Here is a 26,018-nt window from a genome sequence, read left to right on the forward strand (position 1 = left end):
TTAAATCATTAGCGACCCATTAAAAAGAGAATTTTTTTTATATTTGTTAATTTACATCTAAAAATCTTTATTATTAACATTAGCTTAAACAATTTAACTTGGTTTGATACTGTATAAAGAAATTTTTTTCATTAAGAAATGAGATGATACTAACCATCGAATGTCTCCGGATAATCTTCTAATCGCCCCCTTATCAACTGGCAAAGAAACAAGGAATAACCCATTTCCTCCCACCAACAACTTACCACTTCAAGAACTTTCGAAAGCAAGCAAGAACCTAGGTGTTTGTTTTGAAGGTTTGCCCTGCCTTGATCATGAAGCATGCTCTTTACAACCCTACCACGCAGCTAGCCTTGCAAGAAAAGAACCAAACACATCATTTTGATGACATATATATTATTCATCCAAAATTCACGAATCACGTGTACCTGCTATATTCTTTCTAGCATTGCATCTTTTAGTTTCTTCTTTCAACAGGTTTTTGTCTTAAGATAATCTGACAAAAATAGGCGATGGCCAATGCTCAAATGAAACCCGTTGCTTCTCTGCTTTTGTTCCTTAATTTCTGCATGTATGCCATTGTTTGGGGATTGGTTCATGGGCCGTCAATAAAGCTATTGATAACGGTTTTATCATCGGTACGTCACCTTTCAACTATTTGCCTATAATGTATGTTTAAGGCTTTAATTTAGACGGATTCTTTATGTGACACTTGCAGGACCTGGCTTCGAGCTTCCTGCGCATTTCTGACCCATTTACTTCCCCATGGGAAATTCTGCCACCGGATTCTTTGTGACATTTGCTTAGTTAGCCGGGGTTGTCGGTGTAGCATCAGTAATCACCGGTATCAAACATATCCGTTCATGGCATGGCAGTAGCTTGCCATCGGCAGCTTCAGTCGCTGGCGTTGCTTGGACTCTTACTTTACTTGCCTTGGGGTCAGCCTCTTAACTCTGGCATCTGCACACACGTGCTTTGTTTCCAAACTAACTTGAAAATTTTCTTTGGCAGATTTGCATTGTCACACCCCCAATTTCAATTTAAAACTTATTAAATTTAATTAATTGATTTTATGGACTAAACTACAAGTTTCTGAAAGTTATGGGCTAGTTTCAAATATCAAGGAAGTTCAAAGACTCAGCTCTGAATTTCTCTATTTGCTAGTCGGTAGAGGGGAAAAAAAAGGAAAAATGGTGGCTGAGTTGGTTTGAACCCATGACCATTAGATAACTAAGCCTTAGACAAATAGGCTAGGCTCTTGTTGATGTTTTAAATAATTAAAATAATTTTTAATAATATTTTGGTCAGATTGTAAATACCTAACCATCTCCCAATCAGATTAAAAAAACCATTTTCCTCAAAAACAAAGCCCCCTCCCCCACCTTCACCATACTTCGGCCGTCTATAGAGGCTACTGCCGCTATCATGCGCCGACACGCGACCCTACCCCGATTGTCAAACCACCCAAAATTGACTGTTGTTGTGCCTGAATCGCAAGGAAATCGTTCGAGTCTCTCCGTTGTCGATCTCTGCCACCGTCCACCGGTGGCTAACATCGCTTACATCAATCGAAGCGTCGTCACCGTCCGACTAAAATCCCCATGGACGATCTTTGTTAGCCGTCGCCATTAGCCGTGGGGGAGTCGTTTGAAGTTCACCGAATAAACCTAGGTCACGCGTTGATTTTTTTTTCTCGATTTCAACCATTCCAGCCGCATGCTTGCCTCACGCCAGCCACCGTTGTACTCCCCAGGTGGTTCCGATCAAAACTTTACATGTATTGATTTTAACTGTCCGGTTTCGTCCATCCGCCGTCGAAGTAAGAGTTTCAGCCTTTTTCTTTCGATTTTGATGAGTTTAGCTTGATTTGTGCATTGATATGGCTTTGTCATGGTGTTTGGATGCTCCCAGAGCAATCGACTGTCACCCCCGACCCCGTCACTGTCGCCACATGCCACCACGCGCCCCCGCGTGGGCGTGGGGCGTGCACGTATGGCTCCCCTGCTCATGGAACCTCCTAGAACCGGTCTGAGTTAACTCGGACTAAATCGAGTCAACCCGAACCAGCCCGAGTCAACCCAAATCGGTCTGACCCGTTGACTTTGACCCTAATCGTTGACCTGCCCGTTTACCAGACCCGTGGACTTTAACTTTAACTTTGACCATTGACCCGTTTGATCGTTAACTTTGACCAAAAAGTCAAAATTTTAAAAAAGTTATATTTTATGTTTTTTCTACATCCCGAGTCCGAATTCGAAGTCCATTTTATCATATTCTAACTTGAAAGCTTCCAAATTGACCCGTAAAACTTGAACATGCATGCATATTCACTTAAGAGATTTGATTAAGTGCAATTAATTAAAGGTTGATAACTGACTTGTGATATTGTTTAATTAAGGTACCCATGATTCTCCCAATCGTTCGTCTATTCGACCCGGTTTCTCCCAATCTTCTCGTCCACGAGAACCCGTGATTACTTATATGGTTTTGTAAACCTGTTTAATACATCGTTTAGAAATTTGCTCTGGTAGTAATTATGTTATGTAATGATCTAGGTTCCCATATAATTGAAGAGCGTAGTGAAGTTGGTGTTCAATAGATATCTCGGACTGATTCTTTTTGCAAGGTGTATTCCTTGTGTGTCATATACATGTTTTTAAATATCTGCTTGAAGTGTCATGTGCACATGACTGTTTTCTTTGATTTGAACTGTAATGTTGATCTGATTTGACTACTGTATGATTTACCTGGTTTGAAGTCTGACTCTTGATTTACTGTATTTTAAATCATGCTTGCTTGACACATGTTCTATGATTACTGCTTTTACTAGTAAATAAATATATGTATGAATTATGATTTCTTGCTACGATTATTCACTGTTTGAAAATTACTTTCTTCAGGGTACTCTGGGATCTGGTATGAAGTCTCTACAGGTTCAACTCCGATCAAGCTGGTAATTCCTTATGGACCTAAGGCGACCCTTGAGTGGGATCTTGGGCCTAATAGGCCTAGTGGTAAGACTTTATGGACCCTAAGGTACTCCTTTAGGGTCTTAGGGTGGCTCCTTTGTTTTGTGCATTTGGTAAGTCCTTATGGACATGAGGATACTCCCCTCAGGTGGACTCCTACGCTTCGGCTAGGGTAATACCTTACAAACCCAATGTGCTCCCTTAGGTTGGCTCTTACGCCTTTTGGGCCTAGGTTAAGTCCTTATGGATGCATTTCTATGGTGTTCGATTAGAGGGTGATTATATGTTTTAAACTAAAAACTTTACAGTCGTTTTCTTTCCTACAAAATGAACTAATTTTGGAAACTTAACTGTATGTTTTATTTCTACACTGTTGGAACACTCTTAGCTCCCTAGCTCACTTTTCCAAACTTTTCCCCTTTCAGATACTTTTGGATAGGTGCCTTGGACCTGACACTTACAGGATCGACACATTTTGTACAATACATTTTGTTGTAATGTTTTTATCTTCCGAACTACCTTTATTTTCGGTGACATGTATCTATATTTTGAAATATTTGTTTTACCTTTTGCTATTGATGTTAGATTTACTGCGATGCTAATTAAGACATTTTATTTTACTCATTCACTTATAGTTTTATATTTACTCGTTTGAATTTTATCGTTATTAACTATGTTTCTAAAGATGTTATTTATAATATGGATTTAAATTATTGAAGAACGTTTTGAAAAATTTTACTATAATTCACTAGATCTAATCGTAACGCATAGGTCGAGTCTAGGGGTTACATGCATGCAAAGAAATTGAGTTCCAAGTCAAAAATACTCGTCTGGTACAAAACGAAATTCAGCACTTATTCGGTTCTCAACTGAGTCAAACTCTTCAAGTTATGTTTATTGACAAACGTGAATCATCTCTTCTTTTACAGAGAACAATGGAAGCATTTATAATCATCCTTACAGATACACAACTTTTCTACATAGCAGCAATTCACGGTGGCGCATAAAGCTGAAAACATGATCAAAGGCTCTGTGATTGCGTCTTCATTTTATATCGATCAAGAAAAACGGCTTGGTTATAGGTTTCAAAACCAAGCAGTGGTTATAAAATTTCTCCTTGAAGCAGCACTAATAAAAAAACCTGCCACACCAATGTATTAGTTCATGAATGCAAAACTCAGGAAACAAATCTTCAATCATGTACAATCCATGATTATAAAGCAGTAATTTGAAACCTATTATATGTTTTGGCAAAGAAACACAACTATAAATTTGCTGAAACAGATTAAAAATTCACGATACCGACACCGACATAGCAACTATGTTTAGATTACACTAAAAAACCCTGGTATACTTGAGGAAACTAGTACATGCAACCTGGAAAGAAGAACTAGATACAACACAAATCTAGCTAAGAAACTAGGCTGCAAAAGTGCCAAAAAAGAATATACTCAAAGCAAGGAACGAACTAGCGACTATCTGCATCCACAGTATCAGTACCACAAAACGGACAACTGTTTCTCTAGCTAGGTCTGCTGCACATTTCTGTTTTAAGATATCATTGAGCGTTGAAATGAAATAGATGTATAGAAACCAAAACCATGCGACTTTGATGAACTGCTTGTCTACCAAACCCCCATGGACATATGGTTCTGCATTAAAAAGAAAACAGTGTATCAGACAAGATCCAGCTAGTGTATAATTAGACACTAGAAACTGGAAGGAAGACTATCTTCATATAGACATCCCAATCATTAAAATTTGAACTCAGATTGGAAATGGAGGTGAGGTGAAAATACAATTGCCCTTAGGAAGATGAACATTAATGAATAGGGAGGCAATCGATTCACACATAGCGTCCAGGCATTGTGCAAGCAAAAATTTACCAAGTTCTGTAGAGGATATGTGAAGAAAATAAAAATATTATTCAGACAAATATTTACTATACAACAAAACCAACCAAAGAGATAATTGAACATGCTACCAAGTGGCCTTTCATCATTCACTGAGTCTATTTGGTACAACAAAATCAACCAAAGAGATAAATTTTTTTTGAACCTACCAAAGAGATAATTGAACATGCTACATAGTGCCCTTTCATCATTCACTGAGTCTATTTAGTTCAACAGTGAAGGAACAAAAAAGGACAGTAAAGTCAAGGCCACTGAAGATAGCAAAAGAAAACCAGATAGCTAACAAACATTAAGTTCCAGATATCAAGTTGCAGTTATATAATCTTAGTATTTGCATGCACAGAGGATATGAGCAATCCGGCATATCTTAATATGCAGTACCGTAAATTATAAAGGGAAGTACTACACATTCTGAAGCTCAATGGATAACCCAGACCTGCAATTATCTTCCAGAACCTGTGAAAACATCAAACAATCCACAGCAACTTAACACTGAGGTTCTTTGCACCATGGGTGGAGTCGAAGCAACAACAGGCTGTGAACCAATTCAACAAACAAACAACTAAACCTTGTAAGTCAACTTACATAAGGAATGTCAAACCCACAACTTTGGGGAAAAGGGGTCATATATACCTGCTTTTCGGAATGGTCATGAGATTCAGAATGTTGAGTTTTGTCCACCACAGTACTACTTTCAGCAGAAGTAACGGAGGATGAGGAAAATTTTCCTTCATTTTCTCGCAATTCAAACCTAGAGACTCCATTTGAGGAGGGCAATAACTTCTCTTCAATTCTCTTCAACCCTGGCTCAACATCAGGCACTGATTTGTTTGCAGAAACTTCTGTAGCGTGATCCAATTCCTCTTGCACAGATACGGCAGTTTTTACCAAATTGTCAACATCGGCAGTTCCCGCAGCAGAATTACTGTCAACATTTCTGGCTGCTTCATTTTCAACAATCTTCAGGAATTCTTCAGACATAATATTAATAGGCTTATCGTCATTGCCATATGCAGTCACTTCAGAACCAAAATTATAGGCTTCATCTTTTGACTTCTTCTCAGAGGCTTGAGATTCATCATCAGAACTGCTACTACTGCTACTAGAGCTCTTATCATGCTCGATGTGCTGAATGGTGACAAGTGTGCTCTCAAAATTCTCCTTAGGACCCGACTCCCTTTCAATTTTAACAGCAACAACATCATCCGATCCTGATATCACCGTGTTTTCCGCGTCCCCAATGGCCCATTCCGCAGACTTCTCCTCGGCTGCATGTGATTGAATAGGTGAATGCTGCCTTTTCCCTACTTCCCTCTGATTGAATGGATGCTGGTGATTGTGGTCACCCTGAGATGCAGGGGAACCAACATCACCGTCATCACTTTCCCTTTCATCTTGGCTTCTTGGATCCTCATTTCCTATCACCATTTGATAAAATCAAAATAGATCTAATCACTGAGCAAAAGTTAACCAGTCTCCTCTAGTGATGACTCAAATAAACACAATAGAAAATTGAGTGAAGAAATTTAAATTTTATTAAGCAAAGAAAACAGAGCAACTAAAACCAATATTAAAAGGCACCGGTCTATAACTTAAGAAATGGACAGACAAGAATCCTGGAATCCTGGAATCCAATTTATTAATAGCAACAATTCAGGTTAAAATCAAGTAAAAAACAAAGTAAAACAAGAAAATCTAAAAAAGGGAAAGAAGAAAAAGAAAATTTATAGAAACAGTTGTGATTAAAGAATGACAATCCCAATGAAAAGCGACCAAACCAATTAATTAAGGGTATGAAATAGAAAATTAATACTATTAGCTATTAAACATTCAAACCAAGCTGATTACTCCAACTATAAATCTCCAAAAAAACAGTAATTCAAGAACTGAGTACATCGGTATATGGATAACAAGCAAAAGAACCCATCATGAAACTCCACCCCCAACCAAAAAAATTAATGAAAAAAGCAAAGTAAAGTACCATGTGGGATGTTTTTAGGTGATGAATTGATGTTGTTGGCAGCTTGTTCCTTCTTTTTCTTGGCAGCCTTTCTCTTCTTTGAACCTGATGGCATGATTGAAGATTCCCCTTCTCTCTTTTTCTCTCCTTTTTCTCCTTCACAGAACGTGTGTGGTGTCCCCTAATCTCCCCTTCTTTCTCTCTCACATAGCCTGTCTCTCTACTTATCTATTTGGCCCTCTCATTTACTGGCAAATACTAGCTGTATAATTACTTAAATATACTAATATTTAGTAGCTATAGTTTCAGAAATAAGACAAAGAAGTTGTAGCAAAAGCCATAGCGTCATTAGTCGGTAGAATGCAAGATTCTCGTTCAAAAAACGCTCTTTGCATTGTCTGACGGCAATAGCATGTTATATATATATATATGATTATCGATTATAATATATTATTTTATTAAATATCTTTATTATTAAAATTTATAAAAAAAAATTATAATTATAGAATGTTATTTTTTTTAATTCTCTAATTATAAAAAATTACATGAATATTTATATGTTATAAACTCATTTTTTATATTAAAAAGTTGATGATTGTCCAGACTGAATATTAATCTATTAATTATAAAATGATAAAATCTAATCTCATAATCATTTGTGTTGTATTTTATGGATCAATTCTTCATGTACATTATGTCGTGTGCTCGAAAACAATGACGATGCTAATAGATATTATTAAAATATGATTTCTATTATGTCTCAGCCAGTAGGTTAACATTCAACTCATACAATAGTCAATTTTTAAATGAAAAAAAATAAGTTTAGAACATATGAATAGTCGAGTGATCATTTTATAACTTTTAATAATTTAAACATTCAACAAAATAACAGTCTATAACCAGAAGATCATTTAATAACTTTTAATAATTAGTGACTTAATAAAATAATACACTATGATTTTACCATTTTTACATTATTATTCATTTGTTTATTATAGCCACGTAGTATTTATTTTGTTGTCAATGTAATAGCTACTATTTGGTAGAGGTGTTCAAAGAATCTGGAATCGTTAACCGTAACTGTTAACCGGTATAATCGTTACATTTAATATATTAATTAATTGAACTGTTAATATTAAACTGTTTTAGTTAATCGAACTGTTAAAATTGATGGTTAACAGTTAAAGTTACGGTTATAAGTTTTGAACGGTTAACCATTAAGAAATTAAATTTATAATTATATATTTCTAATTTATTAGATTTTTACAAAAATAACTTAATATAATTTTCTATTATTTATAATTTATATATATATAATAAATTTTGTATACAAATAATTTAATATATATATATATATCATTTTTAATTTTTATTTCTTTGAAAATATATAAATATTCTTACAATAATATAATTACGTGTTTATTGTTAGATACTAAGATATTTTGAGAAGTATATAATTACACAGATGTAAGTATGCATTAAGTGCTACACTTTTTATTTTATTCATTTATATCGGTGTAAGTATGTGTTAAGTTATATTTTTTTTGTAGTATGAATTATGAAAATTTTTGATAAATAATTGTAATAGATTAATCGTAGGTTAAACTTATAACCGAACCGTTAATAATAGTTAACCGTTAACAGTTAACCGTTTCTTAATGGTTAAGTTTCAATTAAAAAAATCTCATAACCGTTATAACAATTAATCGGCCTTTTAAGCTAAACGGTACGCTTAACCGTTCATGAATAACTATTTGATTTTGCTTTCTTTTATGATTTTTGGTGTGTGAAGTGTGAACGGGATGGCGTTGTCTTTAAAACGTGGATTATTTATGAAATAATTTGGATTGATGGGGTCCATTTATGCTTATATTTGAAAGATGAAAATGGCTTCAAATATATATATTTAAGAGTAAACTACAATGATGACTATTTAACCATTATTAGATTTCATTTTGATCATAAATATTTTGATTTGATCAATTAGGCTACCCAACTATTTAAATTATTTAAGCAAGCCATCTACCGTTAACATTTAATGGACCAAGTGATGTGAAAGTTAAAATATTTTGATATAATTACACAATTGGTCCATGTTACATCACCCAAGGGGTCCTTGGTTTGATTCCCTTGCCACTCAGTCCTCCAATCGAATGATGACACGTGCCATGACACATGATACCACCTGGTTGTGTAATTATACCAAAATTTTTAAGCTGTCACACTACTTACTCCATTAAATGCTAACGACATGTGACTTGATTGAAGCATTTAAATAGTTAAGTGGTTTGATTGATTAAATCGAAACATCAATGGTCAAAATGAAATCTACCAATAGTTAAGTGGTCATTAGTGTAGTTTATCCTATATTTAAATATATTTGAAATATGTGTACTTGTACTTGTATTTTTTATTAATATAGAGGATGTACAAAACAATATTTGTTTAAAGATAAACTCTCAATCATTTATAGTTTATATTTTTAAACATATTAACTTTTTTTAAAATAAATTTTAATAAGTAAAAATAATTAAAATATTTAAGTTCAATAAATTTTTATCTTAATTAATTTTATAGTTTCCATATTTTAATAGTTTAGTGAATTTTATGAATGAGAAAATCAAAATTGAGAACAAAGTTAGATTTATGATTAAATTTTTTTATTTGAATAATTACTACAATATTTTATGTATATATTTAATATAATTATTGTAAACATATATATATTACCTAGTTTTTAGTGGTCACGTGGCTTTTGGGATTTAATCTAATTGGGTTTTCAGTCGGCAACCCACCAAAATAGTGTTGGTTGATTTGGGTTCAGATAGGAAAGGGGGATCTGAGTTTTTAATTTCCTGCTCTATAGTGGTTTGGTTTCAAAAATATAAACTTAATTACATTTAGAGTAAATTACATGTTTAGTATCTAGACTATTACTTTTGTTCCATTTTATCACCTAAACTTTATTTTTTTTCAAAACCATACCTAATATTTAGTTTAAGTTTCATTTTGATACATGTCATTAAAAACTTAATAGAACTACTGTGCGTGACATTTTTATGTTAAAATTTTTAACGGTATGGTGCCATAATGAAACCTAAACTAAATATTATATATGATTTTAAAATAATAAAATTTAAATGCTAAAACAGAACAAAAGTAATAGTTTAAATATTAGACGTGTAGTTCATTCTTATATTTAAAGTCCTCAAACAAAGAAAACTATTGTGATATTTATTTTTTTTTAATATTTAATGCAATCTTTAAATTATAAAAACAATTTGATCTTTTCATCAGCAAAATTAAATATTGGCCGTGATGATGTTATAATGATAGTTCACGTGTTGATGCGACGGTCTTTAATGATTGATGACATAATAAATTAATTTTTTAATCAAATTTGAGGATCAAATTATTATTTTTTAAGTTAAAGAGTTTATTTAATTTTATATAATAATTATTATTATTTTAAATTTAAAATATAAAAAATATTTGAATATTAAAAAAATTGAATATAAAATTTCTTAAAAATTAAAATTAAAATGTAAAATAGTAAAAAGCACTATTAAAAATAAAAAATTAAAATATATCTCAAACTATAAAATAATAAAGTATAAATTACTTAAAAATTAAAAATATTTAAATATATATATTATACATAATATATAATTTAACATATAAAAATAAGTTAATAATATTTATAGTAAATATAAGAAATATATTTATTTCATAAATTCTAAAAGTTTAATATTTAAAAATATCATTTAAAGATAATTTCATAACCATTTTTACCTTACCTTCGTTGTTTAATATTAAATAAATAAATAATTTAATCTTTTTATCATTCCCAACCATGCCAAAAATGATGATGGGAAAGGAAAATAAATTTCCAGTAATTGTCTCCTCCCCATAAACAAGTATAGATCCTTTCTATATTTTTTGATGTTCAACCTAGCAACAACCCTATAGTCTCGGTGGTGAATGAATTATTAATATTTTTTAAAGTCTCGAGTTCAAACACTAGAAATAACAGTAATACGAGCGTTTAATATCAAATGATTGAGAATATTCTTAAACAAATACTACCTGAAACTTACTTCAGATTTATCAATAAATAAATAAAAATAATGTTTAACCTAGATACAAACCAAACGATTTTATTGTCTACATATAAATAATTTAAACATTTAATTTGAGTATAAAATTTCATACAATGTACGATTTAATGTATAAAATACATAATTATTCTCCATTCTATAAATTTATCAATATCATTTATTAAAATAATGTTAAATTAATTTATAAAGCCAACTCTCATTAATATAAGAGGGATAACAACACTTTTTTATTTTATGACCCAAAGAGGCTCACAGGATTGACATGGCGATCCAACAACGATAAAGACTATTCCCTACAACTACAGGTTGCTGATATTTGATATTATATTGAAAAGGCAAAGCCACCGCAGATACAGACTTAAATATCTTTCAAACATTAAATACCCTCCTCTCCTACTGCATGGTTACCGATGGACGCCTTGCACTCTGGACGGCGGCGGCGGCCATTTCCATGCTGCTGGTTCCGTTTCAGATAATTGCAGTAGTAGTAAATTCTGCAACGTTTCCTTACCCAACTCAGTAGTTTTTTTGCCGCGAGCATTAAGCCCTTGCATTCCCCAATCACTTTTAGCGATCAAGTTTCTGTAATAAGCGACGAAAGGAGCCTTGGACCAATCGGTTTTCACTCTCCCACCTCTCGTCTCCCAATCATCGGCGTCCCACAAGCTGGCGTACACCTTCATTCTCTGCTTATTGGGGGTACGGAACTCCAATGGACTCTTCGTTGCTAAACACTCTTATCGGAACGTTATCTACCAAGATTCTGAATCATCGGAACCAAATGAAAAAACAAAAATATGGTTATTGAAAGTATCTGAGAAAAGAAAAGACCAAGTGCTGACGAAGAAGATTCTTACATGATGTTTCGAGGATTCCATACGATGGAATATGTGTGGAAATGTTTTATTGGGTCGAACCAGAGGTGGAACCCTTCCTCTCTTCCTCCTTCTCCTTGAGTGAAAACGTTAGTATGAAGAGTGTAAGGAGAGCCACTTTTGTTACCCAAGAACTCAAGATCGATCTCATCGTGAGATGGGCCTTCAGAAGATAGCTGCAAAGTTCCACATGGACGAATGTAGAATTTTTTGTTAGAGAGAAATATATTATTAATAAAAAATACAAAGAAAATATATGAAAATTTAAAATCTTCAATAACAACTGCCCCACTAATCATTTTGGTCCATCTCTGCATGTCGACTGCGATGTGAGAATATAGCTGCAAATATATAATTTAAGGAGAGGAACGCACGTAGAAGGTGGTGACAGTGCCGGCAGAGTTGCCGGGAATGAGCCTCATTTGCATGTTGAACGTTCCGAAGAGATAGTCTCTCTTGGACTTGAAACCGGCGCCTCCGGAAGTTTTGTCCATGGTAAGTGTTAGAAGGTTGCCTGGACAAAGTATTCGAGCATGGCGGCCGCCCCATGTTATCTCCACATCTTGATGGAAATTATTGGCAAAAGCTGCAGCGATGAGAGAAAGCAAAAGCACTGATGAAACTCTCAAGTTTCCCATCTTCAAAGTAAGAAATGAGTTAATGTTGTAGTTGAAATCATAGGGGGGAAAGAGCTATGATATATATAGGTAATGACCTGATCACAGGTTGTTTGATATATGACAATTTGAACACATGAATCTTCCCTTCTTCAATATAGATTTTGCAACATGTAATGTATTTTAAAATGGATCGTAAAATATATAATATATCAAATGATTTTAGTAGTTAAGTAGAATGTTATTTTTTTAGATAATTGTTCTAAACTAAATTATTAAAAAAAATGCAAATATAGAAAAAAATTGACCTAGTTTAGAAACAACTTGTCCGAGTAAGGATAAATATAAAAACATTTTTATATATATTATTAATTTTGTTTTGATAAAAAAATATATGTAAAATTTAGTATATCATGTATTAAAAGTTTGATATTAAATTAAACTTTTGAGGGAGATGGTGATCAGATATGAGGTGAATCTAGGAGGTTGGCACCCCCTAAAATTCTTCCTTTTGGACCTTAAAAGAGGGATAAATTGTGTCTATCCCTTAAACTCTTCAAGTATTCATTTTAATCCTTAAAATAAATATCTCTAAATATGATAAATGGAAAAGTATACATTTAGTCTTTCTTAAATAAGGAATAATTGAATTAATTCCTTTTAACACATTTATTATTTAATTTTTACCTCTAATAAAAATTAATAATTCAATTTAACCCCTTTAACACATTTTTTTTAAGTTTTATAATTTTGTCTCACCCAAACACATTTACTTCGTTGCTGGACCAGATGGGTCATTTTCCAATTTTTTATTTGGACAGTTTTACCCAAACTTGCTTTCCTTTAGGGTCTCGACAGATTAAACATATAAATTTATATTGACAAAAGGGTATTTAGATTGAGAGGGGAAAAAAACATGTAACTACCGTTGTTTTGAAAATCGGACAGGACCGGCAGATTCAACCTTGAATCGTTATCTAGTCTAGTTCAATTTAGACCGGTTGAACCGCTACTAGTGAACGGGTCACAACCGCTGAATCGTTCAAATCGGACCGGCTGAAAACCGAAAAAAAAAGGAAAAACCGCCAATTTTGTTTTTTTTAAAAAAAATTAAATCAAACGACGTCGTTTGTTAAACGAGCCAAGTCGAACTCTAGTATTGCTGAGCTCGACTCGAACTTGAAAAATTTAAAAGTAAGCTCAACTCGATTCAAACTCACGAGCTAAAAATTATGAAGTTTAACTCGAACTCGAAATATAATATTGAAACTTGAACTCGAAAAGGTTTGAACTCAAAAAAAAATTTAGAAGCTCGATTAAAGCCTAAAATTCAAGCTTGATTGAAGTGAAAGAATAATTCACTTAATGCTTACCAAAAGGCTTCATGATTTTGAATGCTAAATTATCTCTATTATTTATAGAAGTTAGTTAGGATGATCTTCTATGTTTTTTAGCCATGTGGGATTGTTTTTAAAAAAAAATAAACCAAACAATATCATTTTGTTATGATTTTTTTAACCCCAAATTTATTTTTTAATTATAGTTATATAATTATATTTATTATTTAATATGTTTTACCTTAAATATTATGTTGTAGTTAATTTGAATCATTTTGTTTCACTTGATTTTATGGTTTTTAACTTATATATGTATGGCTTGCTTTGAATATGAATTGTGATATAAAAAATTATTTTTTATTAAATATTTTTGGTATTTTTATTTAATTTTTTAAATAATTATGGCGTCGTCCAGTTCTTCCGATCGGTCGGACCGATTCGATCGGTTGAACCAATGAACCGATAGCATGACCGGTTCGCTAACCGGTTCGGTTCTGAAAACCATGCATGTAACTGAGAATTATTTGCAAAACCTTGGAACAAAAATGACTAACAATGGAATTAACGAGGCAGTAGTAAAATTCGCAAAATTCTTGTAGAAACAGCCATGGAAGAAAAACAATAATCAGAGAATTTGGAAAGAGACGAACAAAAAAGAGAAGCTGAAAACCAATGTTCCTTGGAGCTCAAAACTCTATACAAGTCAAACAGTGTAGCGATTCTTGGCACCTCTGTCATGCTTTGCATCCTCCTGGAAAACCAAATACAAGCACTTGTTTGTTACATACCCAACAGCCTGGCTGGACAAACACATAATATATTGATAATGTTGTGAAAGCAAATTACATGAAATATGAAGCCTATAGTTTCCTTATGATCGAGTATCTCTTTCCACTGTTTCCCGATGCTTATCTGCATTTCGAACAATAAACCCAAGATTGGTTTTTTGGAATGTACAAAAGCCGTTTTTCCTCAACATTTTTACCTGAGCAGTTTCATTGGCGGCATTCTTGGTCCACAGTGCTATTTTCTCCTGCCTGCCTCTCACGTTCACAACTGCTCCGCAGATCTCATCGCCGTAATCGAACTGTTCTCCGATCAAAGCCAGCAACTAGTACAACAGAGAAGTAATTAAGACGTATCTTTTCCATGTATAAACAAGTAGGTATTATGTTTATGTGAAACAATACCGTGTAGAGCCAAGACATATCTGACTTGCCCCTGTGGAAAGTTACAGTCCACTTGCCTCCGTTGGCACAAACGGGGTCTTCCCATTTCGGCTCAATCTTATACTTGAAACAATGCAAGTCGGCTCCCACAGCTAACTTGCTTGGGTGGTGTATGTTGTTGTAAAGACTGTAATAGAAAGTGAATCACGAAATCAGTGATCAATGGCAGCAACATAGGCAAGAGTTAAATTCACATTTTAATGGATTAAAGAACAGATCGCCTTGATAACATTCGATTAAAATGAGGAAAAGCATTTTGTAGGAGATCGCTCCAAGATCCTTACAAAATTCAACGAAAACAGTCCCACTTGAACAGAAATCATCATATATTTCCCTTAGAGGGAAAAAATGGGATGATTCGATTTCTTGATATTATAAACTGAGTAATGACGGGTTGATTTCGGTTTAGGTTTCAATTGATAGAAATATACCAAAAGCGTATACGGAATGATCAAATTCAGAAATAAAATACTAGTCCTAGGAACAAAGAAGAATTGAAAAAAGCCACAATCAAATCATAAACCTTGAAATCAAAATTTTAGGAAGAGAGAGAGAGAGATTAACCTCCAGAATTGTTCGACGGTGGAAAAAGTGTAAATAGCGCGCATGGAGCTACCCCAGGCAGCTTGCCTGGATTTAGCAGACGGATTATCGAACCAGAAGGTCCACAAGTGCTCCAGGAGGTGGGGCTGCTCCACTATATCGTTATTTGGCGAAGGTAACGTCGTGTCTTCCTCTGCACTCTCCACCTCATCATCCTTCAGGTCAGGATTAGGCTTCTTATTCTCTTCTTCATTGATGCTCATTGATTTCCGATTATTTTCCTCTACCCCCATTTTTGTCACCTGTTTCGGATTCTCTCGGAAAATTCTAATTTCAGCTTGATTTTCTGATTACCTAATGGATCTTGTAAATTACTTTATCCCAAACGAAGCGGACTTTCTCTATTTAGTTAGCAACAATTTACCAGTTAAAAACGGCGAAAAAAAACTAATTTGAATGTTTATAAATTCAACTTTGGCCCATAAAAAGACATGTACAAACTCAACAACCATGTATGATGAGAAAATATCCGTGACAACAGAACCCATAGTTTTTTCTTCCTAGGTACTAATTATACTGAAAATCAAGAAGAGTAATAACAAAGTAATAGTAGTAGCCACACTGCCCATGAAAATTGAGATGAACTTTCAGCTTTTCTACATATGTAAATAAATATATTTGTATTTGTTTTAGTTACAAATATCCAGTTTCCTACATCGATCGACACCACGAGGGCTGCTGCTGCTGCAACTGAAACTACTATATTTATGATGGTATTTCCCTCTCTTCACCATCTTCGTTCAGAATTGTGTCCTCGTCTTCTGAATACTCAGCCTTGATGAACAAACCCAACTGTTGCAGTGGATTCCCACGATTTCCTTCATATGATGCTCCACACACCTTTTCAGATTCATTCTTAAGATCATGCAATTGATTATTAGAAAGGGATAATCCACTTAGCATTTCAAGTTCCTTCAAAATCTCCAAGTTCTGCTCAATCTCAGCTGTTTTCTCCATCTGAAAAAGTAGGCATGTGAAATAATCGCATTAGCTGAAGCTCTGTTTCACATTTTTTTTATATAGTACTAGTTTATTACAGTGGTCTAGCGTCTAACATTCACACACACAATTATATATTATACGGACAAAAAGAAAACAAAAGATAAAACCTTTTCCAAAGTAGTTCGAGCAGCTTCTCTTTCTCTTTCTCGTTGCTTTTTCAGCTCAGCGTCTGCCTTCTTTTTTACTGCTGCTTGAGCAGCTAAGATTTGAGTTTCGATTTTAGCCTTCTCTGTGAAGATTCAGGATCATGTATAAGACCTCTAGGCACACTACTTCCCCTCAATTACTAAACCAACTTCAAAGTTAAAACTACCAAGATCATGTATAAGACCTCTAGGCACACTACTTCCCCTCAATTACTAAACCAACTTCAAAGTTAAAACTACCAAGGAAATTGTCCCTGTGTGCACTGAAAGTACTAATATTTCTATTCACTCGCAACACGCACGCATTGATATTATCTCAACTTACAATGAAATATAGATACTTGTATAATATCAACGATAACCCTCAGATATAAACAGACCATCACATTAAACACGAATGGAAGAAAAAGAGAAATTGTAAAATATGGTATTAAATTAATTATTGCATAGGTAGGCATATATTACATCATACTCATGAGATTTAACCGGGAGACACAATCAAGAATACAAAGTGGTTTTTTTTAACAGTTCATAGATTAAAGAAGTTCAAAACCTAAAACGGAAAGTAAAAAAAAAAAGTGAAAAACGTAATTTTAAATCTATACAAATCTCTAAAAACACCAATAGAGAACTTCAGTTTCATCTTTTCAATTCCATTTAATGAGAGAATTGGAAGATTTCTTGTTTTAAGCAGAAAAAATAATCACGGGAAACAAAATAAAAATAAAATGATCAACAATGCGACGAATAAATAAGAACCACAGTAAATGTGAAGCTTGAAAGATCACCTTCACGCTTTCTTTTTTCTAATCTTTCCTTTTCCTGCTGCATCTTCACTGGATCGGTTTTATCACACTGTTTAAAAGGCAGCATATACTGTCACTAAGACGACATGCAACACAAAATTCCCAACACAACACTCAAAATATAGCCTTCCAAAAATTACATGATCAAGTAGTGCCCTCTGCCGAGCTTTCAAAATAGTGTCTGCAAAACGAATTTTCAGCATTGCAGCACGGAGAGCTTTTTCTGGTGACATACGCAAATCAAAAATAGGAGTTGACAACCCTACATCAGATAACAGAAAAACAAATGAAGTGGTTAAACTTACCACACAAGGGATCTAATAACAACCAGAAACTGCGTCCATTACATAAAGCAAAAAAGAAAAAGAAAAAGGAAAAGCTCAATAATTAACATTAGTGGATAAACTGACCTTCACCAGAAGCAGCATCTGTTGCAGTTGTAAGTTGAGAACTGTTACATACATTCTCATCATCCAAATCACTTACAGCCCCTTTAAAAAATAACATTACTCAATGAAGAATCAAGTAGAAAATCACAAAATACAATCAAAATATTCCCTCACCATTAAAATCTTGATCAGACTTGCTCATTTGTGAAGTCAATGTGCTTTTTGCCTGGGAATCCTAGTTTGTTAATATAAAATTTTAGTAACATATTTCATGGCACTAATCATAAGAACGATCTGAACCTATTGCTATAAAAGCAGTACTTTATACCAATTTAGAAACATCAGCGCTACACATTCTAAGATCTCCACCCAATGCTCTTTCTGAAGTCGTATCTACACCGAACAGAAATTAAGTAATGTCTAATGTCCTAAAACTACAAAACGGATGTAGCGCCAGAAATAATCAAGACTAACCACCAGAAGATGCATGGTATGAATCACTTGGAAGACTACATTGGCACTTAATGCTGCCACATGAACTGCATCTGGAGGCACCTGGGCTCACTGGTGGCTTGGCATTGGTAGACCCATTAGAATATCCACCACTACCAGTACAGGTGCCTATAAGACACATTACAAATTAGCTCCTATAAAGAGCCATAAAGCAGAAATTGTATTCTGCCATTTCATACCTTTTAGTAAGCTTTTTCCTGCCAAATTGCTCACACAGTTCTGTGCCAGTTTAGGAAGCTCAACCTATTAATAAGCCAAGAAATTCAGCCTCGAAAGTAATGCAAACTTCTATGGTAACAAACATGAAATGATCAAGACATTACTTCAAAGCCAAAACTAAGATGCTGAGTGCCGACAACAAAATGCCACAATGACTATAACTCTGATTTGCTTTACAATTGTCAATTCCAACATTGCTCTTTAATAATATAATGAATTTACACCAATTCAGAATCCTAAGCAAGCATAAGCATGATAGTTTACAACTACAATAGACAGTTATCACCTCAGCTGCTCTCGCATTCAGAGCAACCTTTGCAACCTTCTCCTCAGATGCCTTTGAGTTCTTGGGAAGAGGACTATTTCTGGATAGCAGTGTTTTAGGTCTAGATTCATTCACATCTTTCAGTTGCATGCGCATAGTTTTCCCTTGCCCAGCCTTAAAGTTTTCTTCATTACATTTCTCCTCCAAAGATTTCCATCTAGCCTCAAAAATATCTTTCATTTCTTCAGCCATTTTATGAACATTGTTGGATGGGGGATTATACAGCATGGCATTAGCAAATGTTAGTCTAATATCCGCCACAAAATCATCAGTGCCAATATAAATGTTCTTTGCTAGCTTGGACTTAATTGTACCCAAATCCATGGGGGTTTTTATTATAGAAAAATAATCAGGAATCCCCAATGCCTTAGGATCCACTGGTTGATTGAAAACCCAAGCAGCTGGATGTTTCAGAAGTGCTTTCAGTAGGGCACAACAATGCTGAGTCATGCAACGGTCCATCTTCTGCCTCTTCTCTGGTGGGCCACCCATACTCTCCCCTTCTGGTCGACGCTTGTGAGCGCTTGAAGTCTCCTTTGAATTTCCAGCAGATGATGCCTTTTTTCCATCACAAGAACTACTCAATTGCTGGCCATACTCATAAGATTGGGACGCTGGAATTGCTTCAACCTTCTGAGAAGAGAACTTGATCTTCAATTTCAGCTTTGGCACAGCACTTCCCGTGGCAATCATTTTGTAAAGCTGCATAATTCAAATCAAGCACCTTTTATATTTTCACTTGGCAGATTCTGGTAAGAAAAGTAAAACGCAGAATAAACCCATAAGCAAAATAAACCATAATATTTTGAGACAGCTACACACTAAGGTGGCGTTTGATTTGCTGGAATGTTTATAAGAGAATTGGAATCTATTAAGGAATTGAAATCTGTAAGAATTGAAATCCAATTCCATATTTTGTTTAATTGGCAGGAAATGGAATTAGAACCCAATTCCATATTCTGTTTGTTCGCAGACATGTCAGATGAATTTGATTTCAGTAATGTAAAATGACAAAATTACCTTTCTTGTTTTTTTTGCTTTATTTTAGTTTATTTTACAACTTACATGTAGTAATATATTATAAAAAATATTAAAATTTCATTTTATTGATTGATTATTCATTTCAATAAATTATAAAAATCATGCTAATAAACATTATAAGTTAAAATCATCGCAATCGAAATATATTAATAAGTTTCCAAAAGATAGAGCAATATTTCGATACATTCCAATCGGAATATGTTAATTAGTTACAAAAAAATATACCAAAAATTATTTTTATTCAATATATGAATTAGAAACTCGACCCGACACGACTCAAAATAATAAAAAAATTATTTTTATTTAATAAAAAAATTATTTTTATTTAATAAAAAAAATTGACTTAATTAAAAAAAATTATATATAGAGAGGTATTATTGTAATTATTCCTAACTATATAACGTAAAATTATATATTTGTTCGAGTTGGTCCGATTTTTTTACCTTAAACCTGAACCCGACCTGACCCGAATATCATACTTAAAAAACTCGACCCGACTCGACCCGAATATCACACTTAAAAAACCCGACCCGACCCGAACAAAATAAAATTTCATCAGACCCGACCCGAATATATGAATTAGAAATCCGACCCGAAATAATAAAAAATTATTTTTATTTAATAAAAACAGTGACTTAATCCAACCCGACCCGAATTATATATATTTTCGAGTCGGTCCGGTTTTTTTACCCTAAACCCGAACCCTACCCGAATATCACACTTAAAAAAACCCGACCCGAATGTCACACTTAAAAAATCCAACCCGACCCGAACAAAATAAAATTTCATCCGACCCGACCCGAATATATGAATTAGAAATCCGACCCGACCCAAAATAATAAAAAATTATTTTTATTTAATAAAAACGGTGACTTAATCCGACCCAACCCTAATTATATATATTTTCGGGTCAGTCCGATTTTTTTCACCCTAAACCCGACCCGACCCGAATATCACAATTAAAAAAACCCGACCCGACTCGACCCAAATATTACACTTAAAAAACCCGACCCGGCCTGAACAAAATAAAGTTTCATCCGACCCGACCCGAATATATAAATTAGAAATCAAACCCGACCCGAAATAATAAAAAAATATTTTTATTTAATAAAAACAATGACTTAATCCGACCCGACCTGAATTATATATATTTTCGGGTCGGTCCGGTTTTTTTACCCTAAACCTGACCCGAATATCACACTTAAAAAAACCCGATCCGACCCCACCAAAATAAAGTTTCACCCGACCCGACCCGAAATAATAAAAAAATATTTCTATTCAATATATGAATAAATTACCAAAAGATTAATGAGGGTAGTATGATCAAATTTCAATTTCCTCCAACAAGGTAATTCTCTTGAAAAACTTGAACCAATCATGGGAAAGTGGTGGAATTAGATTCCAATTCCCACCAATTCCAAGGGAGTCCATCCAACCAAACGCCATCTAAGTATATGAAATCAAAAAATATAAAAAAAAAACATTATGAAACCATTTCTATTAGCAGGCAGGACAAATATCAAAAGAATCTGATCAATCAGAACGTTTATTACAAATTCATCATACAAGTACTATGGATTCACAAAGAAAACTACAGGGTAAACTAAAGCTTTCAACCAAAAAAGTAAACATAACCTAACCAATTACAATAGGAGTTTCTTCATGTCTGTTAAATCAAAAAGAGCATTGGGAAGAACAATAGCACAAACCAATAAACAAATAAAGTGCATACCCCCCATGAGATTCCAAGCCATTAGACTTATTCTTCTTTTTTTACTGATAAGCTGGAAAATAAAAGATCTTAGACATACCACGTAGACCAACGAACACCATTTGAGACAAAGGCAAAGAAAAAAATCCAGTTTTGGATCAGGCATAGAAGTTAGATCCGATTTAAACCGACAATTCGGTAACTGACACAAAACAGTACAGAAATATCACAGGAAAATGGAAATTAAGATGAAAACAAAATACAATCTAAACTAAGAGCACCGCTGAAGTAACTATACTGAATTAATCAGAAATTCGTAACAAAAACCTAGGGCAGAATCATTCATTCGGGATTTCAATTCACCAAATCAAAGAAATAAGAAGATTCAAAACCATGAAGACAATGAAACTTAAGTTAGAGTTTTGTCGAACATACCGGAAATCAAGCCACACAAGCGCCGGAAGAACTTTGACTAATTGATCGATTGATAGATCGATTCGACGACAAGCGATCTAAGAGAAAGTTTAAAAAAGAGGAAAAAAGAAAGAAAAGGAAGAGAGAACAAAGCGAGAAGAGAAGAGAGAGTGAAAGAGAATTTGCTAGGGTTTCATCTCTACACTGCTACTCTTACTCCACTGCTTCGATATAGGAGGTGTAAATCTCAGCTAGGGGTTTTATAATCCCTTGTTTTTATCTCTGTACTGTACGTTCGCTTTTGCAAATTAAATTTACTATCTTAATTTTCACATCAGAATATAACATAAAGGTCAAAGGTCTGTGCATAACTAAATGACAATTTTGCCCTAGGCTTGAATTTCGGTTTGGTTACTGTTGGTGTTGGTTTAAGATGTAATTTCCAGGTTACGAGAGTATTATTTTCCAAATTGTAACGGTAGGCTTACGGGAAATATAACAGCATATGGTTACATCTTGTTGGTTTTTTTTTATTTTATTTTTGAATTGAATGAAAGCCTAGGCTAATCCTGAGGATGTCTCCTTGCGTCGAGATCCAGCAGGTGAGCAATATCCGTTGGGGGAGCTTCATTGTAGATTACTTCAGAAAGATTAGAGGGGGTCAACTCGGTTAAACTATCGGCTACAGAATTCCCAGTACGTGAGATCTAACGAATGTGAGTCTCTCAAGTATAGCTACACCAGGTTGCTATAGATCGAACAAGGGATAGGGGGCGGTTGATTGCATCATTTCCATTAACAAGCTTGACTACTTGAGCACAATCCGATTGAATTTCAAGTCTCGTAACACCTTTTATTCCACGTCATGCGTGGGCCTTCACAAATCCCCCATAATTCAGCATGAAGGATTGAAGATATGCCCAGATTTTTGCTGAAGCCGAAACCCAAGAGCAATTAGGATCCCGAAGAACCCCTCCATCAGTGCCTATTCGGTCCGATGAATTAACACCTCCATCACAATTCAAGCAATACCATCCATCGGGTGGTCTAATCCAGCCATTGTAATTGCGAGGTGCAGCTGCAGCAAAATGGTTTCCTGAAGTAGGGGATTTAAAGTGTTGAGCCCAACTGTAAACATGTTGGTAAGTGTCCAACAAAGGTCTGGTATCACCATTGAAAACACCATCGTTGTGTCGCTTCCAAATAAACCAAATAAGAGAAGCAAAGAGACTGGACCAAGGAACCTCCAAGCCTTGCGGTGTGTTCATATCCGCAAGATTAGCGGTGAGCCAAGGGACCAGATCAGTGGTGAAGAAGTTAGTAGCGATCTGGGCGAGGAGAATATCAGACCAGAAAGAGACAAACTCAGGCAGTCACGCAAAACGTGAAGGACCGTTTCATGGGTAGCATTGCAAGTAGGCAAGACGGGTCCGACCACAGGTTCCTATGGACTCGTTCACTGTTCGTCACAATTTTTTGTTTAACCGAAAGCCAAATAAAAAGTCGAAGGCGCTGCGGGATTTAAAGAGACCAGAAGAATTTCCAAATGACACTGGGATCATTCCAGCTACCTTCAAGCAGTTTACAATAAGCAGATTTGATGGTAAAAGAAGTTTCAGGCCAACGCCAGACAAATGTGTCATCAATATCAGATTGTTGAGGAGGACGAACAGCGAATAAAATGAAAAGAAGATAATCCTCACGTGACAAGCTTCCAATGGAATGAATGGTAGAGATTGATCTAAGGATGCTAAACTTATCTCTCATGCATATTTAAGCTATCTAATCTTTACTTGCTCGACAGAGCTTTCCTAAAATGTTCTCAAAGGAACCTAGCAGAATAGGATGCCAAGGCATCTGCTTTCACTCAACGATGTTGGCCAGCCTACCCTATTGATAAAGATTCTCTTTTTAGTCGTTGAAATCATATCCTAATCTCTCCCGAGATCTAAGGGATTAGATTATAATATTCCTAGGCCGGTTCAAAGCCCCTAGAAAATACTATAACTCATTGCTTATGAGGATATTGTCTTGCGGTTCTCTCAAATACTTACAAGTATTTTTAGCTTAGGTTTCTCTCGAATACCTAAACTTCATCTAAGAAATGAACAATTTCATGCCTCTTACAAGCCTAGATGGTGAAGCATTCATAAGCAAAGCAAATAAAGAACCAAAATAAACTTAAATATACCATAAAAATAAAGTCTAAACATCCATTAAACCTACCACCACCAAATAAGTTAGTTCATGGTGGGGTTCGAAATATCCAAACACAAAGTCATGCAAATATTCGTTCCAACAACCCACAAATAAATATAAAAATAGCAGCAAAAAGGGATGTGAGAAGTAGCCTTCGACGAGCCACCGGAGGTCTCCTCGGCCACCACGAATCACCTTAGCTCGCTAGTTCCTCTCGGCACCTAGCTCGCCACTCCTTGGAGCTTAATCAATGGAGGAAAATCCAAGGAAGAAGAAAAGGAAAAGGAAATAAAAATCTGATTTTTTTCTGCTCTATGCGTGTGCCTCTTCACGTCTTTTTTGTATTGTCCCCTTGAGGTGTAATATATAATAAAAATATCTAGGGGTAATAATGAGGTTGTTGGGTGCAAAATACCCCTCATACCCCTAGAATCACATGTAGTGCGTGAACCTTATCCTCCAGGTGGCAGTGGTCCCATAGCAGCTCTGGAAGGCGGTTATAGCAATCATTTCACGTGCAGAGCCAGCTGTCCTCGTACAGCTGTATCTTTTTGTCGTTTTCTGCGCTAGAAATGCCAAGGCATTTCAATCTGCTTCAGCAACGTGTGATGCCGCAACATTACTTCCCATCTAGTCCTTTTTGCTTGCTATTCCTTGCACACCACAGACAAACTGTACATTTCCTTCAAGCAGCATCATTAAGAGATAAAATAGCACTACCACCACAAATGTAACTACATGATCCTAAAATGCTTAAAATGAGCTTTTAAACAAACATTAACTTAAGTGAAAAATACCTTAAAAGTAGCCTTTTTAGGAAGTTAACACATGGAGTCCCTGACGGCCGGACGTGAAAGGCTTCCATTCCCCAACACTAACCGCAAATGAGATACGATGGCCCAAACGTTATTGTCACGCCCTTATAACCTTTAAACCTAAAGTGTCGTAATATCAGATTTAAGGTCTAGCGAAACGTGCGGCCTTAGACGCTTCTTGATACTTCTGGGTCTTCTCTGTTACTAAGTAAGTCTTACCCAAACCTAGTGAGCATGCAAACTCACTAAGGTTGGAACCAAGCCCTCAAGACTTATAGGATGCAGAAGCTTTAACACCAACGTGGCTACTCCAAGCCACCAAGGTTGGACTATAGTGTGGAAGTGCAAACACAAGCGTGATTATTCCAAGCCACTAAGAGAGACAACAACACAAAGAGACTTGGGAACAATGCATACAAGAGATAAAGTAAATGCCTCGTAACTTTATTACTCCCTCAAAGTTACTCTTGTCTTGCTTTTGTGCTTGCTAGTTCTCTTATTCTTTGCTTCCATTAGGAATCTAAACATCTTTGTTTGGATTGTTTTCAGGCTGACTTAGTTGCTATCACAGAGAAAGAGACTAAGGCCTCACGTTCTAGGCGTTGAAGCTCCAAGGACGTGACATTATGGATAAATAAGGAGAGAGTGGGTCTCCTTGGCGAACACGGGAAAAATTCGCTAAAGGGAACCATTCCACTGAGATTTTGATTATAAAGTTCACACGGTTTCGTACCGTGTGGAATAAAAACGGATGAATTAAATTTGATTCAATTCGAAAAATTAATTTTTTCAGCTTGTAATTAGAAAAAAATTCGAC

The 26,018-nt window shown here is 34.8% G+C and overlaps 3 protein-coding genes and 2 pseudogenes across 5 annotated transcripts; 1 reads left to right on the top strand and 4 right to left on the bottom strand.

The window, feature by feature from the left end:
* Positions 1-512: 512 nt before the first annotated feature.
* Positions 513-3,976, top strand: LOC120133429 (annotated as a pseudogene).
* Positions 3,977-4,125: 149 nt separating this feature from the next.
* On the bottom strand, positions 4,126-7,178 carry LOC120133411. 2 transcript variants are annotated; one of them, XM_039150002.1, is made up of 4 exons: positions 6,864-7,178; positions 5,516-6,300; positions 5,319-5,417; positions 4,126-4,626 (listed from the first exon to the last, which is right to left on the bottom strand). In XM_039150002.1, the coding sequence occupies exons 1-3, from the start codon at positions 6,955-6,957 to the stop codon at positions 5,325-5,327; spliced, it is 972 nt and encodes a 323-aa protein (XP_039005933.1). In that variant the 5' UTR covers positions 6,958-7,178; the 3' UTR covers positions 4,126-4,626; positions 5,319-5,324. The 2 variants fall into 2 exon arrangements, with proteins under 2 accessions (XP_039005933.1, XP_039005932.1); XM_039150001.1 differs by having other exon boundaries at positions 4,134-4,621; positions 6,864-7,169.
* Positions 7,179-11,164: 3,986 nt separating this feature from the next.
* Positions 11,165-12,561, bottom strand: LOC120133495 (annotated as a pseudogene).
* A 1,885-nt stretch (positions 12,562-14,446) lies between these two features.
* On the bottom strand, positions 14,447-15,942 carry LOC120133497 (eukaryotic translation initiation factor 4E-1-like). The gene is made up of 5 exons (XM_039150069.1): positions 15,583-15,942; positions 14,980-15,145; positions 14,775-14,900; positions 14,636-14,701; positions 14,447-14,540 (listed from the first exon to the last, which is right to left on the bottom strand). Exons 1-5 carry the CDS (start codon positions 15,852-15,854, stop codon positions 14,493-14,495), a joined length of 678 nt encoding a protein of 225 aa, XP_039006000.1. The 5' UTR covers positions 15,855-15,942; the 3' UTR covers positions 14,447-14,492.
* A 352-nt stretch (positions 15,943-16,294) lies between these two features.
* LOC120133494 (transcription factor GTE12-like) lies at positions 16,295-22,520 on the bottom strand. 2 transcript variants are annotated; one of them, XM_039150067.1, is made up of 11 exons: positions 22,209-22,520; positions 18,983-19,770; positions 18,657-18,720; positions 18,439-18,585; positions 18,293-18,357; positions 18,139-18,199; positions 17,986-18,066; positions 17,716-17,837; positions 17,558-17,624; positions 16,731-16,852; positions 16,295-16,578 (listed from the first exon to the last, which is right to left on the bottom strand). In XM_039150067.1, exons 2-11 carry the CDS (start codon positions 19,727-19,729, stop codon positions 16,327-16,329), a joined length of 1,728 nt encoding a protein of 575 aa, XP_039005998.1. In that variant the 5' UTR covers positions 19,730-19,770; positions 22,209-22,520; the 3' UTR covers positions 16,295-16,326. The 2 variants fall into 2 exon arrangements, with proteins under 2 accessions (XP_039005998.1, XP_039005999.1); XM_039150068.1 differs by having other exon boundaries at positions 18,983-19,723; positions 22,209-22,519.
* Positions 22,521-26,018: the final 3,498 nt, after the last annotated feature.

Source organism: Hibiscus syriacus, unplaced genomic scaffold (assembly GCF_006381635.1).
Source record: "Hibiscus syriacus cultivar Baekdansim isolate YM2019G1 unplaced genomic scaffold, ASM638163v2 tig00110580_pilon, whole genome shotgun sequence".
NCBI classification, from domain to species: Eukaryota; Viridiplantae; Streptophyta; class Magnoliopsida; order Malvales; family Malvaceae; genus Hibiscus; species Hibiscus syriacus.